The sequence below is a fragment of the Parasteatoda tepidariorum genome, chromosome 3, assembly GCF_043381705.1.
Source record: "Parasteatoda tepidariorum isolate YZ-2023 chromosome 3, CAS_Ptep_4.0, whole genome shotgun sequence".
Classification (NCBI taxonomy): domain Eukaryota; kingdom Metazoa; phylum Arthropoda; class Arachnida; order Araneae; family Theridiidae; genus Parasteatoda; species Parasteatoda tepidariorum.
This window is the reverse complement of record NC_092206.1, coordinates 7,507,000-7,527,499: the sequence shown is the minus strand read 5'-3', so window position 1 is coordinate 7,527,499 and position 20,500 is coordinate 7,507,000. Positions and strand designations below refer to the sequence as shown.

Genomic DNA, 20,500 nt, shown 5'->3' with positions numbered 1-20,500 from the left:
ATAATCAAATATGACTGTTAGTGGGGATTTTGTTACAAATTCAGATATTCGGAACACCATGAAATTGGGGGGAGGGGGGGGGTAAATTCCATTTTAAAAATTAGATTTTTCGGCAACCTAAATTTATAAATTCATGACTTTTCATGACTTTTTTTTTAAAAAAATAGTTAAAATCATGACATTTCATGACAAATTTTATACTGAAATTCATGATTTTCCAGGTGCGCGGATACGCTGAGTAAAATATTGCAGTTTTTTTTAAAATATATATATATTTATTGCTTTTTGAACGTGTCCTAACAATTCTGAATCTCTAGTATTACTGTGATCATACAAGTAATTAAATAAGAGACTATAAGCCTAAGTCCATTATCTGAGACCCGAAAAAACATTTGCAACAAACGGTGGAATTCGTAAACTTAGAAGTTTTATTTTAATTTGAAAAAAAAATTGATTGTTGAGCAATCAGTTTGACAGTTTTATTTAAAGCTACTTAAGCTTCTATTTATGACCAACAGAAATCACATAATAAATCTGTAGTCATCACCAAAAAAGATTTTACTCAGAAAACTATTTAGAGGGGCCAAGTCCGGAGTAATGAATTGAGTGCCTTTGTTTTTTCCTGATTCATCTTGGCAGAAAATAAGTCTCTGCCAACGTGTTTCTTTTAAGTCTGTTGAATTATGTTGCCAAATATTTCACTGCTTTAATTTGACTCCTTTCAAAACTTCAAACAATAAAACCTTTATCAAATGCGTTTGCACATTTGTACGCAATGCTTATATAATATATTACGAAAGAGTATATTACGTGGCGCGATTCTGTAATCATCAAACGACTTTTTCCGCCAAAGGTTTGTTCGAAGTAATTAAGTAATTCTGAACCTCTTTTGTTCGATGCTGGCGGTTCCTTTTTTCAGAGACAATCATGTAATGAATCTGGACAGGTAAACAGACATCCTTTAATAAGCGTTACTTGCAGGTAAATCTTACGTATGAACCACGAACGCAAAATACTTGAGGACGTTCCACTGCTACGTCATTGTGGCGCATTTTATTTCTTCTTTTTTTTCAAGTTTCTTTTTGCCCTAGTCACACTGAAGTCCACCTATATCTCTAAAAGAAACAATTTATTGAAACTGTAAATTTTAAAGCGTAATTATTCAACAATTTAGTTACTGTTTAGTTTCGTTTATCTACCTTTCATTCCCAGATTAAAGTGACTGATGCGCGTAAAATCTGTCTAGTCGCAAAATTCCTCCATGTTCCCATAAGAAATCAATACCTCTGGGGGTACTGGATTGGAGATCGATCGTCCTCCGATTCAGGTCAAAATTACGATCTGTGGATGAATGAATGAATGTACGAAAGAGTCCGTCCTATAAATGGGTGCGACGTATGGTGTGGCAGAAGTATAATTCTTGGCCATAGATGGCGCCACTGAAAAACAAGAAACGCACACTCTGCCTTAAATTTGCTCGGTTTCACCAAGCAAGCTTGCTAGTATGGCAAGTGGTATTACAAACAACAACAACAGGTTTATTTTCACTGAGCAAAAACCTTTTAATGTCATCCTAAAAAGGATTTTTATGCGTTTTACGAGTAAACCTTCTAACCTTAAAACGAAATCTGTGGCAATCTGCTCTATTCTGCGCACATTACCCTAATCCAAAAAATCAGAAAACAACCTTCTATATAAGAACCTTACATCGAGATTGACTTAGGGTTTTCAAGCGTGAAAAAAATCCTTTAATAAAGCTAGTCTTAAGGTGAAAATAATCTTCAATCTAGGTAATTATAAGGTTTCTTTTCGCAAAGTCTTGTATGTTCAGCTAAAATCCACCTTGTCATGAAATTTTAATGGACACTGCAATTTGATTTTATCGCTAGTGTGACGTCATCTAAAACGTCATTATGAACCTAAATGATCATTTTACCTAAGCGACAATACTTTAAAAAAAAGGTTTAAAAAGTAATTTTTAATCTTTTTAGGATAAAAGGATTGAAACTGCAATATTTTTGCTTTATTGAAAAAAGGTTTTTAGTTCTAACATTTTCGTGACAATAGAAAGAAAATTCCGACAAAAGGTTGCCGTAAGGTTTACATGCTTTCTAGGATTATGCTGCATGAACTATAATAATCCAACATAGTTCAGATATCGACATATCGAAAAATAATAAAATTGAAAATTTGAAAAAAATGCTCATTGAACAATTTTAAAACGGCCATGAAAAATGGATCTTCTTGCCAGCATAAATTAGAAATGAATACCTCATTAAGATTTGAGATAAACTCGGACACTAATGCACGCGTTACATCTGTTGTTTATGCTGTTCACTAAACTATCGAGTTGTCCTTGAGGGATATTGACCCACATCTCTCTCAACACGGTTTTCAGATCTTGCACGGTTTTGAAAGGCCGTGTTCTTTGTCAAACACGGCTGTCAACGTCATCGTTCTTCGCCGGAATTGTAGCTCATTTTGCGTTGCCTGGTGTGCATCTTGTGACCTAAGTCACGAAGACGAGCAACATCACCTACGCCACACTGCCACAGAGACCCGTTTATGGGATGGGCACATCACACACAACAAAATTCAACGCACAAAGGGAGAAACATATGATCAGGATTCGAACCTGCAGCCGTTACCTTTGCAGTCACGCACACTAACCGCTCGGCTGCCTGACCGGCTTTTAAATGTTCCACTGAATATGGAACTTAATCTGTGAAACCAAATCTGACTGAGAACAATAAATAATTCTGATATTTTTTTAAATTAATAAGTTTTATATACAGTTAATAAATAAAAACTGATTTCGCAGCAATCGTAACGGTTGGTGAGCGAAGTAAAGAAGGCTGGAGCCCATATTAATTATAAATTCAGTAATTTTATATCAAGAATTCATGTTGCTTTTAGTCCCAATACGGTCTGAGTATTAAAATAAAGTTCTGTTCGCCTTCGACTCTAGATATAAGGAAAGAATTCGGTGAAACCTCATTGCTTCATAAAACGATTTTTTGGCACATTATGGCGTATGAATATCATTCTTCTTGGCAGCTTTCGATCCATTTCTTTTCACGCAGTTTGTTACTTTCTTCCTCGTTTTATCAAGCGCAGTAAGATCATACTTTTATTTTCTTTAATTTTTGGCACTTCCTGTGTGTTTTGATTCTTTTCCTTACACGTGCGACTATTGCTGATGGAATGATATCGAAGAATAAAACAGGAAGTATGTGTAAACTCGTCGAACTATTTTTTCCGAAAATCTTTATGTGTTCTTTATTTAGTTATATATGATGTTATTTGTTATTTATGCTTCTAGAATAACTTGAGATAATATTGCTCGAAAACTGATGTGTGTGCAAAGCTCTTGTGACCCAAGTTCGAATATCAGTGGCGATTGCTTGATTCAAATATTACTTTTTGCAGACGGCAGGTACAACGATTGTAAGCATGGCAATTACAATATTTTGTTGTTGTTGTTGTTATAAGTGTATTTGATATTTAAGAGACATGTGGAAGATTAAACAAATATGGTATCACAAGATATTAATATTTGTCTCTCATATATCAAATCAAATACTTTTATTATAAGCAAAAAGAATTTGCAGTACAACTATTGTACCAGCCATCTCCAAACATAGTGTAATAAAATACCTTTAGTTGTAGATGGATCGTGACTTAAGAGTTCAGTTGCCGTCAAACTAACTGCAACGGGATTTCATTATTTTCCTATTCATGATCCAGGAATGGCCATCTTCTGGATTGGGCTCAAACTTGCCCAATCCAGATCCAATTATACCAAATACGTATTACTAGAGTCCTCCCTGTCGAATGAGTCTAGCAGTGATAAACTAGCATTTTGTGGTTTTCCTCTCCGTGAATTGCAATTGCCGAATATTGTCACACAATGCGAGTATATTCAAATTCTTGATCTATGAATCCCATTGCGTTGGATTCAAAATTTAGCAGAACACTTCAATAGAGTTTGTCATTTAGTCACAAATATTTCATGAAAAAAAAACTTTTACCTTGGCGAATGAATGTTTAATAGAAACCATATTACTTTAAACTTATTGAAGGATATTTGATAAAAAAATGTTTTATTTACTTTGGTTAACATGCATTTGATAGAATCGTTTTTGTTCAGGCGATAGAGCACTCGTCTTTCAATGAGATGTACCAGGTTAGAATCCCTGCGATGCTGGTCAATACGAATTCAGCATCCGACTCGCATCGACCACAGTGCTGGCGTAAAATATTCTCAGTTGTAGATGGAACATAGGTTAGAATCCCCTTGCCACCTGGCTAAGTTATGGGTACTTTTACATGTTTTTTTTCTCCCCATATATCGCAAATACTGATTAGTTCAATCAAAAAGATAAATCACGGAGACAAATGTCTTCTAATACTTGATCCAAAAGTGCCTGTGGCGCCAAGCATGGTGCGTAGGCGCCAAAAGAATCAACGGGATTACAAACACACGATCGGCAACCTTGGAACTGCCCCAGTATTTAAGAAGCTTCGAACTTTACTCAGTCTCTATCCCACACAGTCTTACTTAATTTTTATGTTTCTGTTTTTAGCTTGTTATGTTCAGTTGTTAAATAAATGTTTAAGTTTATTGTTGTCATAGTTGTCTTCAACTTAATATGAGAGGGTTCCTCCCCCTCAATTGGTGACCCTTGTGTTTATTATGTTTTTGGATACGCTATTATCCGTTGTTTTACAATTTGGAATAACTGCTTGAATTTGGTAATGTACAATTTCCTCTCTTATTTGGTCAACTGCTTTGCTTTGCACTACTTAAAATTTAAACTTANTGGTTGATAGATATTTAATAGAAATCATAGATATTTAATTTGAATTACGGTTATTTGATTGAAATCTCATTTAAAAAAATTGTTCAGAATTGAACTAAAAATATTATTTTTGGACTTAACAGAAATTACGATAGGTTAAAAGATTACATTGTTGCTTAGAAAATGTAAAAGTAAAGAATTCATCATTTAGGCTTAACATGGCATCTCCATACTTCAACCCATTTATATAAAATAATGGTTATGACTTATTACTAGAGTTTCACATCAAACGTCCATATTAATCCTTTGCTTGCATACTGATTATGGAGACATTTGGCTAAAAGAGAGGAATGGTTGGCGATTTGCCTTTTGCCAAATACTCTTCTTTTTTGAACCGATGAAATATTTCGTATCTATTAATAGTTTGATATCCCTGCAAGACACGTGTGTCATTTTGTGGTGAAATATCTCTTTTGGAGTAACAAATCCCAGTTTTCCATTAAAGATTACGAGAGAAGGTTCTTTTTTTTTATTTTCCTTCTGGAAAAGTCTTTTGAAAATGAGGAGATTTATGTAAACACATGAGGGATTGGCAAGATTAAAGCTGTTATCTGAGCAAGATGCTCGTAAGCGCATAAAAATGCTTTTTTTACCCTTCGAATAAACAAGGTCAAAAGAAGCGCGAGTTCAGGAGAGAGAAAAAAATTTTTTAAATGTTTATAATGGAAGCTACAAACAAAAAAAAAGTCTAAACAATTTCGGGACTTAGAATGTTTTAATTTACTTTTTAATGTGACTCGGTAGATATATTATACCATTCGAGGCGGCTCATTATGATTTATCGTGCACAATATGCAGAAAGATGTTCGGAAATAAACATTAATATGTTCTACATCATGTAAACATGAATGTTTTATCGATAATCTACAAAAAAAGTTGCAAACTTTAATATGCATGGGTTGCAATTTATACTGCTATGCACCTTGATATGTTTGAAAGGTTGTTGATACTATTAAAAAATTTTTAACTTAGATATTCAAACAAACAGTAAAAGCAGGAAAAAGTAATAAAAAGCAATGAAATAAAATAAATGTGTGTTTGTAAGACAGCTTTCTTAACAATAAAAATTTCATTGGATTATACGATAAAAGAAGAGATTTTAAGTTTAATGTGATTAGTTTAACACATTTTAATTCCAACCTTTACTGTAAAAATTTTAAGAATATTGTTACGATTCAAAGTCTTCGGTTTAAATTGATTTGTAATAATAAAACAGATTTTCTTACAGCTATTGGGGCTTTCAGGATTACCTTAAAGAATAATAATTTTCTTTTTAATTACTATAATTATGATGTTTTAATTCAAAATATTTTAAAAACGTTCAAATAGTTTGGCCGATATTGAAGCCCGCATAAATGGGCCTATGCGGTGAAATTAAGGATTTCTTTTTCCAAAGCAGATGGCAGCACTTTTAAGAAAAAAATTTTGCTCATTGAATAATTTTGTTTCGTTGTTCAGGAATTTCAAATAGGTGTCAGCACTTGATTTATTTATAATATTTTCTTCTGATTCGGCAATTTATGTTTTATTTTGATCTAACTGTAACTGTTTTTATTTATTAGTAAGCGTTTCATTTTTAAGTCTTAATAATGTACTCTTAAGTAGTGTTTGCTGGTTCATTATTTTTCTGTGCTTTTCAGTTCTGGTAATGATTTTCTCTTATTTGTCTATCCTTTATGGGCATTGTCAGTTTTGGTTTTTCCACTGACAACAGAAAGGCTCCTGTGTGTTTGTAGACAGTGTGTCCCCTGAAGAAGTGCTGTCTTACAAACACACATTTTCTTTTATTTTATTGCTTTTTATTACTTTTTCCTGCTTCAACTGTTTGTTTGAATATGTATATTAAAATAAAGCAAATTTGGTTTTAACTGCTTAAGGCACTTTTCCATTTTGATTTAATGTTTTAATTGTTAATTTACTTCTTTGTCTCTTTTGTTTTAGTAAATTGGATTCATTTTCTGATTAAATTTTGTTTAACGATATTTTATTAAAAAAAATTTAAAAATTACAATAATTTATTGCATTTATATAAATACAGGGTGATTCTAAAAAGATGGGAAAAATTTTAGGAAGTGATAGTACATAGAACATTANTTCTTATATGAGGCAAAAACACACAAAGAACGATGAAGTTAAGTTATAAAAGTAAATTTAATGGCATGTGCTTACAATAAGTGTTCAAAACAGTGGCCGGCAGCGGCTATGGTGGTACAACGGCGAAGAAAAGATAGGCGAACTTTCCCTGCAGCGGCCGAAAGCTTGGCGACAAATAACGTAGCTCAGTAACTCGCAATAGGAATGGAGCTTTCTCGTTTGCATGAAAATACTTTCCAAATGCGCCAGCACCTTTGCGTTTTGTTTTCAACCATGCATTCTTTGATAAAAATTGTTTGTCTGGGTGTGTACTATCACTTCCTAAAATTTTTCCCATCTTTTTAGAATCACCCTGTATAATTTCTCTGTTTTCCTCTTTTTCTATTGTTATTAAAAATTACAGTAATTTATTGCATTTATATAAATATCATTTCTCTTATTTTCCCTTTTTTTTTACTGAGCATTCTTCAGCCAAACCATTTTTTTTTATCTGGATAACCGATTTTCTTTACGAAAACATTCGCTTGAAACTGTATTTAAATGGAGAAATAAAATAATTTTATCATGATTTAAAGTAGATAAACATATATTTCCGTTAAAAATAACATTTCTGTTTAGTAGTATACACAAAAGAAACGAAAAAAAATGAAACAGTTTTTTTCGTTTCTTTTAACAAGCGAGTTTAAATTGTTTTGGATCTATAACTGTTTAAATTTATAGTTTAATGTGACTTGATCGTCATTTTATACCATTTGTTCGTCTTTCTTTGACTTATGGTGTGCGTCATGCAGAAAATTGTTCAGCCAAGTAAAATAATTAATGGTATATCAAAAAAACATAAACGTTATATTTGACGTTACATGTAAAGTTTTGTTATCTTTGTTATACTGAGATAAAAAATTATATTATATTCAAGGGATTGATGGCCTTGAGATTCTTGTAAATATCAATAAGAAATTTATGTTACAATAACTTATTGAATAATTAATAAGAATAATTTATAAAAATATTTTCAAAAATTTAAACTTATAAAAATAATTCATATAATTTTAAATTATATTTGAAAAAATGCGAGAAATTTAATGCCATTATAAAAAATTAAAAATTGCCTTGCCTTTAAACTTTATTTCATAAATTTAATCATTCCAAGTCATTCCTTACAAATTTATTTAGATAAATTAGATTTTATTTATTTCTACTAAAAAGATATAATCATGCTTTTTAATTTCCTTTTTTCCATTGAAGTATTTTAATAACATTTTGAGAAAAGTTTAAACATTTAATTAATTTTAATTCAATTTTATAACGAGCTCATGTAAATATTTCTATTATCAATAAATGTAACGGCTAACTAATGATTTCAATGCAAGTGTATAACTAATTATTATTCAATGTCACAACTGAACTTTAAAATCTATTTTTAACTTTCCTTTCTTCGATCACATTAAACATTAGCATATACGTTGTTAGGATTACTTTAATTTTCAACCATCAATTTGGCCTTAAATTTTCTGCCAAATTTAAACATGAGAAGTGCCGAATTGTTAGTGAAATAATTAACATGAGATATCGTAAGGTTGGCTGAATTGGCTTTTTTTTGGCAGGATCCCAGTGGCGTAGCGAGGGGTGGGCAAGGGGGGCATCATGCCCCGGGCGCTACTCACAAAGGGGCGCCAAATGGTCCCCAAAACAAAAAATTGCTGAATAAATTTTTTTTATTATAATTGATTTTTGGAAAATATATTTCAAATTTAGTGCCAGTGTAATATAATAAATGTTAATTCATAAGTATTATTCATAATATTTAATTCATAATGTCACTTTAATAGTCTAAATCGAACTGTAATAATATATTCATAATAGAAATGGCACGNATAATTAATAAGAATAATTTATAAAAATATTTTCAAAAATTTAAACTTATAAAAATATTTCAAATAATTTTAAATTATATTTGAAAAAATGCGAGAAATTTAATGCCATTATAAAAAATTAAAAATTGCCTTGCCTTTAAACTTTATTTCATAAATTTAATCATTCTAAATCATTCCTTACAAATTTATTTAGATAAATTAGATTTTATTTATTTCTACTAAAAAGATATAATCATGCTTTTTAATTTCCTTTTTTCCATTGAAGTATTTTAATAACATTTTGAGAAAAGTTTAAATAAATAAATCATTTAATTAATTTTAATTCAATTTTATAACGAGCTCTTGTAAATATTTCTATTATCAATAAATGTAACGGCTAACTAATGATTTCAATGCAAGCGTATAACTAATTATTATTCAATGTCACAACTGAACTTTAAAATCTATTTTTAACTTTCCTTTCTTCGATCACATTAGCATATACGTTGTTAGGTTTACTTTAATTTTCAACCATCAATTTGGCCTTAAATTTTCTGCCAAATTTAAGCATGAGAAGTGCCGAATTGTTAGTGAAATAACTAACATGAGATATCGTGATGTTGGCTGAATTGGCTTTATTTTGGCAGGATCCTTTTTCGATAATGCGCCTATAATCCTGTACTGCAAAGTTTTGATTAAATACTACTTTTAGGCTTTTGATATGGCAGGTTTATTGGGGGTATTTTTCTTCAATGGCTGTTATTTAATTCTATTGCGCAAAATTTATTATTTTTTCTTTATATGTGACTTGGATAACGTTCTTTTTTATTTTGCATCTCGATGTCTGCAGCAAAATAAAAATTTTATGATTTTTTATCCTGTTTTCACAATACACTTCTATTAGACCATCTACACCACAAACCGCATCACCTTTCTATTACAGGAAAATTTGTATAATTTTTAAAAAAAATTGTTAACTTAAAATCTTTGTCTCAATTTTAACAGAACAGTTATCTTAAAGAATTATTACAAAATAATAAATTGTGTTCCTGGTTTTCTTAGATTTCAATCATTTGTTTTCAAAACTTAGTTTTTCGTAAAATCTTAAAAGTTTGAGAAAAGTTAAATTTTTCGAACATTTTTAATTTATTTAGTTAATTAAAAAAAATTTAAAAGTTCTTGTTTTTTAAGTCATTTTAGATTAAAAGCTCAATAAGTAAAAAAAATTAGAATAAGCACTTCAAATATATCATATATGATGTGAAATAAGCACATAAGTTTTAGAATAAGCATATCGTAATTGCAATAACTCCCATATTGATCCAATTACCTGCAAATATCAGTCAATGTATTTTATTAAATTTTAACGGCCATGTAATGCTGCTGTCATAGAACGTTTGAGTTTGGTTTTTAACTTTTCTCAAAATGTGATTAAAATACTTCAATGGTAAAAAGGAAATTAAAAAATATGATTATATCTTTTTAGTAGAAATAAATAAAATCTAATTTATCGAAATAAATTTGTAAGGAAACAAAATAAAAAAGTTATTTGAAAATATGATTTGTTACATTGCTGCCGTTTTGATGAATGTCTAAGATAAACAAGAAAGGAAAAAAAAGATGGTGACTTATCATTGTTTTATAAGAAAACTCCGTTCAACTGAATATAAATATTAAAATTGAATATTTTTTGTTTCAATCATTTTTACGGTTTAACTTAAAACAATTGATAAATATGTATGTAAGTTTCTGACTAAATAACCATAAAAACATTAAGTTTAATGTTTTATTTGCGTTACCTTGATTATGTCTATTTAAAAGAAGTAAATAAATTCTAACCTATACAACTAAACTTGCAGGGGAAAAAAAGCATTTTAACGCTATTTGATTATTTCATTTGTTACATTGTTGCTGTTAAGATGAATATATAGGGTATGAAAATAAGATTGCGACTTATCATTGTTTTACAAACATTTCTGTTGTTGTTAATTTAGGTCGCACTAGAGCTGCACAATGGGCTATTGGCGACGGTCTGGGAAACATCCCGGAGGATGATCCGAAGACATGCCATCACAATTTTGATCCTCTGCGAAGGGGATGGCACCCCCGCTTCGGTAGACCGACGACCTGCGCGAGCACTTTACGGTAGCACAGTTTAACGAGGACCAATACCGCACACCCCCGGTCCCTACGCAGACTGATCCAAGTGGTCACCCACCCGCACACTGACCGTAGCCAGTGATGCTTGACTTCGGTGATCAGCTGGGAACCGTGTCTTAACGATCAGTCCACTGCGGGACAAGAAACATTTCTTCAAATGAATATATTGAAATGAATATTTTTATTTAAATCTTTCTTTACGCTGTAAATGATTGATAAATATATAAACTACCAAAGAATTAAATAAAATCAAACAAAAATCTTAACGTTTAATTTGCATTACTTTTATTATGTATGTTTAGTAGAGGTAAGTAAATTCTAACCTATAGAACTAAACTTGCAAGAGAAAAAAAAAGCATTTTAATGTGACTTGTTACATTGTTGCTGTTAAGATGAATGTCTAAGCTAAACTAAGGAAAGAAAAAATAACAGTGACTCGTCATTGTTTTACAAAAACTCCTTCAACTGAATATTGAAATAGAAGTTTTTTTTATTTAAAATGATTGATAAATATGTAAGTTGCATAACAGTTTAGTTAAAAAAAATTTATGTTAAAAAAAAAAGAGTGTCTGAATTGAAAACTGTTTTGTGCCAAGGGAAACCTTAATAACGCGAAGTACAAAAAGTCATTAATCTTACATCACTTTGCATTACCTTGTCAACTGAACTGGAAAAGATTCAGTTTCTCGGTATTAATGTTAAAAGCTTTTATACTGTCAACAGATTTCCTTTGATGAGAATTCTTTGTTAAGAAAAATATAGATAGTGTTTACTAATGTTGTTTAACGGGAAAAAAACAACCATTTTCATTCCCAAGAAAGGTGAATTTAATCATATTTATGCGTCCATACATATCCATCACACGCAAAGTAGATTTTACAAGTTTTGTCTTGTATTATTTTTATTGGAAGAATTTTTTATCGGTAGATTTTTCTTCATTGCAATTTTAGCGAAAGTGCTTAAAAACATTTTTTGCATGTATTTTCTTAATTAATATTTTTATTAATGAACGCATTGTTTGCTGTTTAATAACTGATGTCATTCTAGGATATGATTACAAATCAGGAAGAAACAGCTCAACTTTATTTCTGAGATTAATATTTATTTATATAGATAATGAATATTGATAAACGTAATTAATATTTTATTGTCCTATTAAGATTCTTCGAATAATTGTGTTTAGGATTTAATTTAAATTCAGAAGTAAAAATGTAAATTTTTGTTTAAATTTTATAATAAAAAAAAAGTATATTAAAAATATGTTTTGAGTTAAATGCCGTCTCAAAACTTCTGAAATGACTTTTGAAATTTTACTTTTTTAACAAAATTTTCATTATTTTCAAATAACAGAACTTTTAAACACTAAAACTTTTGAAACTTTCTATAGAAATTCATAAATTTTTTTAATTGTATGATTTTATTAGATGTTAAGAATTTATTACGGTCACTTAAGTAGAAAAGTTTAAAATGATTCTTTTTAAAAAAAAAAACTTTTTCATTTCAAGGTTATTTAATAGTTTTTCATATTAAATTTCGAAAAAAAAATTAGAAATAACATAGATAGTGTTTACTAATGTTGTTTAACGGGAAAAAAACAATCATTTTCATTCCCAAGAAAGGATGGATTTAATCATATATATGCGTCCATACATATCCATCACACGCAAAGTAGATTTTACACGCTTTGTCTTGTATTATTCTTATTGAAAGAATTTTTTTATCGGTAGATTTTTCTTCATTGCAATTTTAGCAAAAGTGTTAAAAAATTGGGTTTTTTTTCATGTATTTTCTTAATTAATATTCTTATTAATGAAAACATTAAACAGCAAACAAACTGACGTCACTCTAGGATATGATTACAAATCAGGAAGTAACAGCTTTATTTCTGAGAATAATATTAATTTATATAGATAATGAAGACTGATTTATAAGATTTACATTAATTATAGAATTTTTAAATTCGTAGTTTTAATATCACATTTTTTTTATTTCTGGGTTACATTTTAATTTCTCAAAAACTTTTACAAATAATAAAAGTTTTACGTTAAAGATGAAATCTTTTAATTCTTTATTTCAAGCAATATGTTTTGTTATTTATTTTAAGGATATAGAAATTAATTGAATTTTTAAAAAGATTGAAATTAATAAAAATATAATAGCTCTACTAAACAGACTAATTTTTACTTTGCCTTAAATATATATTGAATATTTTTAAAGGACACGTGTTAATTTAAATTAAAATTACTATAAATTATTTTTACAAAAATAAAAGATTTTTCAGATGTTGAAAATTTTTATCTTCTTGTCCCTAATTTTTGAGTATGGTTGTTAGAGGTAGTTACATTATTAATATTTTTCTAATAATGTAATATAATATAATTAGTTTATATAAAATTATAAGTTTATATAATCTAGAGTTTTAACCTTAGTTTTTAAAAAAATATGTAAAATGAAATAAAGTTCTGTTCAAATTTTTAACAAATTATTGTAAATTTTTATATGTCACAATAATATACTTATATATAAGTAATAACAATGCTTTATGATAATTTTTAGGAAACAATTATTAATAACATTAGGTAACATAATTTAGTTAACATTTTTATAATTGCTACCTTTAAGAAATCTTTTTCTATCCTTCTTACTAAGGTAGAGAACTACGAAATTATCTATATAATTTTAAAAAAACTACTCGAAAACTGTAAAACTGGGGTTCGATCCTTCGAGGGTGGCTGAAAATTAACCCAGATCAATCCCTGGGATGTGAAGGTGGCATGTGCGCAGTGCTGACCACATTGTTCACGAAATCGTAAAGCCTTCTATAAACAGATATTAATGCCAGTCTTTGCGCCTTGTACAGATTTCTTATATGACATGAGTGAAAAAGCAATAAATAATAACTATTTTGGTTCAATTATCTGTCATTAAATATCATTTCTTGATTATTATTCCTTCTAAATACGCTCCGTGGGTTAGCTTATAAGGTGATCTCTTTGAAAATTCTTTTGTTAAATGCGTGCTATTGAACAAAAGCCATCGCTTCGAAATACTCAAATTGTATTCTCACTCATTTAAAGTAGCCCCTCAATTTTTGAATTCAAAACACATAGTGAAAGCAAGGAAAACTAAACAACAAAGAGTGAAAAGAACAGGAATACAATGGAATCCAATGCTTCGAATTTCGTTCAAAGAAAGCTCTGAGGGGATGTGTTGTTGAGAGTTTTTAAGGAGATGAATTTCTCTGACATGTTAATTCATTTAGAAGGGGGAAAAAGCTAATTCCATTAGTTTGTACCACTCGGTATGTTCTACAAATTCTTTTAAGAAGTTATTGACTTAGTGTTTTTTTTTCTTCTCTGCAAACATCTTCTGATAAAAGCGGGGTCTTTCTATTGAATTTAGTCATAGCATCGTTGAAGAGAATTGTTTTAAATGTTTATTAAAAAGTAGAAATGTGCAAAATGAAATGTGAAATGACGTAAAGTTTTATTTACTTATTGTATTTTGAAGAAGAATTATTTCCATAAACCAAACGATATTTTTCTTTAATTCATTTTTCGTCATTTCAAAGTTATGACTGAGTTCAAAAAGTAAAAAGTAATTAATTTTAGTTTAAATTATTCAAACAAACAATAAATACATTTGTTTTTGATGGAAACCTTAAAGGAAAACATTTTTATTATTGTTTAGACATCATTTATGTTTGTATGAGAGATTTTTTTTTTAAATTCTATTAAGCCTAAATAAATTCTAAAAGTAAAAAAAAAATTATAAAACTCCTTTGTTTTATGTAAAATAAAATTTGAGAAAATTTAGTCATTATGCAAAAGATTTTATGAATATTTGCTTAAATTTTAATTTCCCTGTGACTAGTTTCGTTTACGATAAACTTCGCGCATTGTTTAAAATTGATAGAAGGCATCTTTTTTTTTATACACTGGAAGCGAAAAATAAAGTTACTGAACAATCTTTATGCCATTTTCGTGAATTGTTTTCATTTTTAGCATCGTTACTTTTGAAAATAAGCACTTTAACTTTCATTTCTAGTTTCAGAATCATATACAAATTTGTAAAAAGTCTTCCCTTTTAAAAAAAATTCGAACGATTTTTACATAGAGAAAAAAATTCTAGTAAAACCACCATACAGGATGGTAATAAAATTTCTGATAATAAAAAAGTGGGGGAAAACCTAATTTTGATTCTAAAAACCAAAATATACGGTATTTAAATTATTCATTTCATAATTTTTCCTTTCCAGCTTACACTAAATTCTGGTTTTTACAATTATAGTTATTATTTTCACATATTTAGCTAAAGATACAAAATTGAAAACTAAATTTAATCTGATAAATTGTTTTAATGCCATGCTTTAAGGTATCATGATAAAATAACCAAATTTTATCACAGCGTTATCATACATTATGAAACCATATTTTATTATTGATTTTAGTAGAATCTTTACTTAACGCATCGGTAAAAATTACTGACATTTTTGGTGCTCCCCATACAGCCGGATTTATTATTATGTGAATTTATTAACTGAATTTATTATTATGTGTATATTGCGCGTCCGAAAAAAATGAATTTCTTACCCATCCGACTCCAGGTACCCAGCTGAGTATTCCAGCATTTATACAAAAAATAGATAAGTCAAATAGTTTTCTATCGAAAGTATATTTTTCAAGATAAATTTATTAACTAGTCAGTTGTAGTAAGCTAGTTTATTATGCGCATATAAATAAAAATAAATGCATCAATTTTTGCATGTTTCAGCATGTCTAAAACTATATTTGTAAGAGCTAACTAAAGTTATTAAGGGAATTACTGTTTGAATGTAAAATGATTGAGCCTTAGAAACAGCTGCTGAAGGACTATTTATTAATGTATTCTTTTTTATCGAATGTTCTCAAACTTTCAAAACCATTAAACAATGCAGCTACTGTTTAACGTAGGAAATTTTTCTACTAAAATGACTCTTGACTTCTATAATTCAACTTACCATCATGTTGCTAAAAATGACGATAGTCTACCTACAACGTTGTTTTAATTTACATGTTTAGTTCAGAACAAATGAGTTTAAGCTCTTTTTAGGTTTTTTTTATTTTTTTTTAATTTTTTTTTTATTTTTTTTTTGAAAGTCTGAACTATTTCCAAGCGTTGAACAGAAGCTCCGGACAGTGGATTAACCGATTTGTTTAACTCCTTATTCTTGAGATTGTGAATCCAACCCAGTAGATAATTAAAAGTTTCGAAACCTTGTACTTATCTATAGTGTACCCTTTACTTATACTTTTACTAGTAGTTTTTTGAAAATAGCATTTTTTATCATTTTTTTTATTCACAACTATCACAAACGCAGACTACAAAACTAAACTGTGCTCAAATATCGTAACATCTTTCAATACATAAAACCTTTTTATACCTTTTTATACATAAAACCTTTCAATACATAAAACCTTTCAATAATTAAAACCTACTACGAATACTATAGTTAAAATTTACGAATGCATTTACAAAAAACAATCCCTGATTGCAGAACATTTAAACATGAAGTTTGCGAATACATATACTTTAATACCATATCGAATATATATATATATCGAATGTATATATATATTTATATAATATTTACATCATTTTAATTTACCTTTTTTTATCTTTCCAAATACTTTTTTGTTGAAATGTCATCACTTATTTTGATAAGAAAATGGCACCAAGCTAAACATAACGTTTTGTTATGACACAAATTTACAAATAAATTTTGAGGCCCCGAGTTCGTATACGTTATTTAAGGCCACTTGAGTATAGTTCCTATGTTAATTGTGCCTCTCCGAAAAAAAAAATACTCTTTATGATGCATGAAATAGGAAGAAAATGATTGCAGCAATCTTAGTAGCCCAAGAGAAAAGCATCTTTCGTTCTAGAGGGCAGTAGTTCAAATTACAATTTTTCTGAAAGAAATTTTTGCTTGTTGCTTTGAAATTATTCTCTTCTTTTTGCAGTATATTTTGATTGAATTTTTTCCCAACATTTTTTAAAATTTATATATTTGCATAGTATATTTTTTTATTTAATTTATTTCTTATATTTATAAACCGCTAATAGATTTAATAATAGTAACAATGGAAAATATCATCATACAAGATGTATACAAAGTAACACATGCTATTTATAAATTCTTTACTAGAATATTTGCAACAAATATCTGTTGGAAATGAAAATTGAAATTCTGAAAATAATCTGGTTGATCATATCCAAAATCCTTACAGACATATCGTCGGTGAGCTTTTATTTCTGGACACAGTTCTAAATGACTTTTTCCAAAAATGCAAATAGCTCGAAATGCGTGTTTAAGAAGATAGACGCACTTCAAAATACCTTTTTGTAAAAATGGACACAGCTTTAAAATGCGTGTTTCAGAAAATGAACATAGTTGGAAATGCGTGTTTCAGAAAATGGGCACAGCTTAAATGGAAGTATTTAAGAACATTCAGAGTTCTGAATTCGAAAATATCGCTTGAAAAATAACAACTATTATGTTCGGGATGCCGATGTGCTTAGTGCTTAAGTAAGTGAGGAAAAGTAAGCACGAAATTCCTCATTTAATTGTTAAATATGGGTTGAACATTGAAAAAGCGCGTTTTTTGGCGTCCATTTTCTTATGCACGCATTATCTGTGCCCAGTTTCTAAACACGCCTTTCGATCTACCCTTTGAAAAAGTAAGGTGTTTTTTAAGGATGACAAATGTAAAAAATTCTCCTATGGTAGAAAATGAGGTTGTGTTCCTCATTAGTAAATATCATTTACACCTCATAAAATCATACTCATACATAACTCAACAATACTTTTAGTTGAGATTGGGTGAAATTATTCATACATAAAATATACTTATTCGCTTGAAGTGTAGAAAAAATTGCCTGAACACCTCAAAAATAACCTCTCTAAGCTGGTTACCCTAAGGTAGATTTTCAACAACCTTTAGTGTGAATAAAGCAACTTTATACACCTTGAGAGGTTGATCTTTTAAGGGTTGTTTTTGAAGTTAACTTCAAATCAACCTTAGTGCCTCAAATAAACCTCAAAAACTACTTAAATTTTTGAAAGGTTATGTTTTAAACACGCCTTTTGATCTGTGTCCATTTTCGTAAACACGCATTTTGATCTGTGTTCATCTTCGTAAACACGCATTTCGATCTGTATCCATTATCGTAAACACGCATTTCGATCTGTGTCCATTTTCGTAAACACGCATTTCGATCTGTGTCTATTATCGTAAACACGCATTTTGAGCTGTGTGCAGAATAAAAACCTAACCGACGATATCAAATCATTATATCAAACCTTCCACGACTCAAGTTATTTTCCCAGAGAAAAGGGATTTTTTTTCTTCTTAAAAATCCTCTCAAAAATTTTACCCTTCCCCGATAGCAGTCATTACGCAGCAAATAACTTTTGTTCTAATGATTTGATTTTCACGAATTTGGATTTTTGACCATGAAAATACACAATATGGAACGTATTGTTCCAATAGTTTAGTCAGAAGCATGGTCAAAATTTATTAATAAGTTAATAATTATTGGTTAATTTTACTTATTACGCATTTCGCTACGTCTCGAGAAGTTTTTAAGTGAATCGAAAAATTTTTGTGCACGATTATAATGTTTGTGAATCCAAAGAAAATTCCTTATAAAAATAAATTCTTAACATCGAATTGTTATTATTTTTTTATAATTTTATCATTATTTTGTATTATTTTTTTTATTTAATAGTGGTTGAGACATTGAGTTGTATTGTACATAATTTTTTACTTCACTTTAAATTATATAATTTTAAAATATTTTTTATTGATTATTTTTCTTTTCTTTTTTTTATTCTTTGAATATTTCTAATAAAAACGTAAACAAAATAACGAAAAATTATTTTCTTGTATCTGCTGTCTTCGAATGGCACTGCTTCAATTTTCTCTTAGATTAGATGTATTCATTTTATTTGCACATCTAGGGATTGTAGTAGTTTTATCCGGGATCTTTTAAATTTTGAATTTATTTTTTTAGAAAAATCTTTGAGTAAATTTCCTTGAATTACATATCTTTACAATACATTTAAAGTTCCCCGAATTAATTAAGAGAATCGGCGGACAGTAAAAAGCTACTAAAATAAATTTTGGCTGAATTGGGATTCGTACCTAATACCGATTGAGTGAAAATACAGACGTTTTCCTATTGCATCACGACCTTTTTGTTATACAGCATTTATTGGAATAATTTAGGTTAGCCTCAAAATAAATAATGAATTAAATAAAATAAATAACGAATTCAAAATAATAATTAAGATTATCTATTTTAATGATAAGAAAGACATTAACAAAGTATTTCAATTTTTTGAAAAATATCGATTTTTTTTTTAATTTACTCTTTAAAAAAATTTTTAAACATTTAAATTTTTTTTGTTAAACAATATAGTTCATGGAAAGTATAATTCATTTAAAATTTATAGCTTTTTTTTAAATTTTCTTTCATAAAATATAAAATTAATATGAAAATAACTTTCTTCAACATACGTAATATCTTGCGATATGTTCACATATAATTTAATATTATTAAATGTAATATCGTTTGGTGAGATTTCCATCAAAATTTAGCCGCACCAAAAAAACTGCTATATATACCCTTTTTTAATAGATTGATTCATTTTCATTTCTTTAATAAAGTTATCAACCTCTTGAATCCCTAACTATATTTACCGGAAGCACGCAAACATCGATTGATGTTGATAAACATCATTGCAGAAAACAATTTGCATGCATATTGATCACCGTCCGTTTCAAATAAATAAACAAAATGTTCGATTTACCATTCGTCGGTAGCAGAAGGGGTCGGCACAGGTAAAAGTCCATTTCGTCAGTCGCTGAAGGCAGTCGTCACTTTGTGGCAAATGCTTAATTTACCTTCCAAATTCGTGTTTATTTCGAATACGAAACCAGGGAAATGCACGGGAAGTGCGCTTTGTTTACATTATACCTGCCCACTCATAAGCCACATTTGGCATCGGCTACGTAATTCATTGAGGTGACGGATTAAAGCCTCTCTTTAACCGCACGCCATCTTAAAACATTCCATCTCGCATCAATCTTTCGAATGTCAGATCTACATTAGTTTTGAATCGTACACGAGCCATCAGGTGGGATGGATTTGAAATCCCTCTTGAAATGGCATTTAATTTGGCAGGAGTATTAATTTTCGAGTGATTTTCCCACTCGCTGCGTTGAACTTGATGCACAGTAAACAAACGATTCGAGGTGGTGGTTTTGAAATTTGGAATTTATCTGAATTTTTGAAATCATTCTTCTATGTTTTGAGCATTGAGTCGTTTTGGTGATGAATAGTTCGTTCATTGTTCGATGACATCTTTGTGGAATTGCTTTGCATGGTTGATTGTATTTTCAAGTGATTTGCTGTAAGAAAACTGGTGTAATATCTTTATTGTATATGAATTGGTGTAATTGTATATGAACATGAGGAAATGGGGTT

General features: G+C 29.2%; 1 protein-coding gene across 1 annotated transcript in view; it reads right to left on the bottom strand.

Moving 5' to 3' along the window:
* Positions 1 to 19,961, bottom strand: part of LOC107449963 (uncharacterized) — a 329,392-nt gene extending 309,431 nt beyond the window's left edge. Inside the window, exon 1 of the mRNA XM_016065656.3 lies at positions 19,824 to 19,961. Coding sequence (XP_015921142.1) covers positions 19,824 to 19,866 — 43 coding nt within the window. The 5' untranslated portion in view covers positions 19,867 to 19,961. The remainder of the gene's footprint in view (positions 1 to 19,823) is intronic.
* Between the last annotated feature and the right edge of the window lie 539 nt (positions 19,962 to 20,500).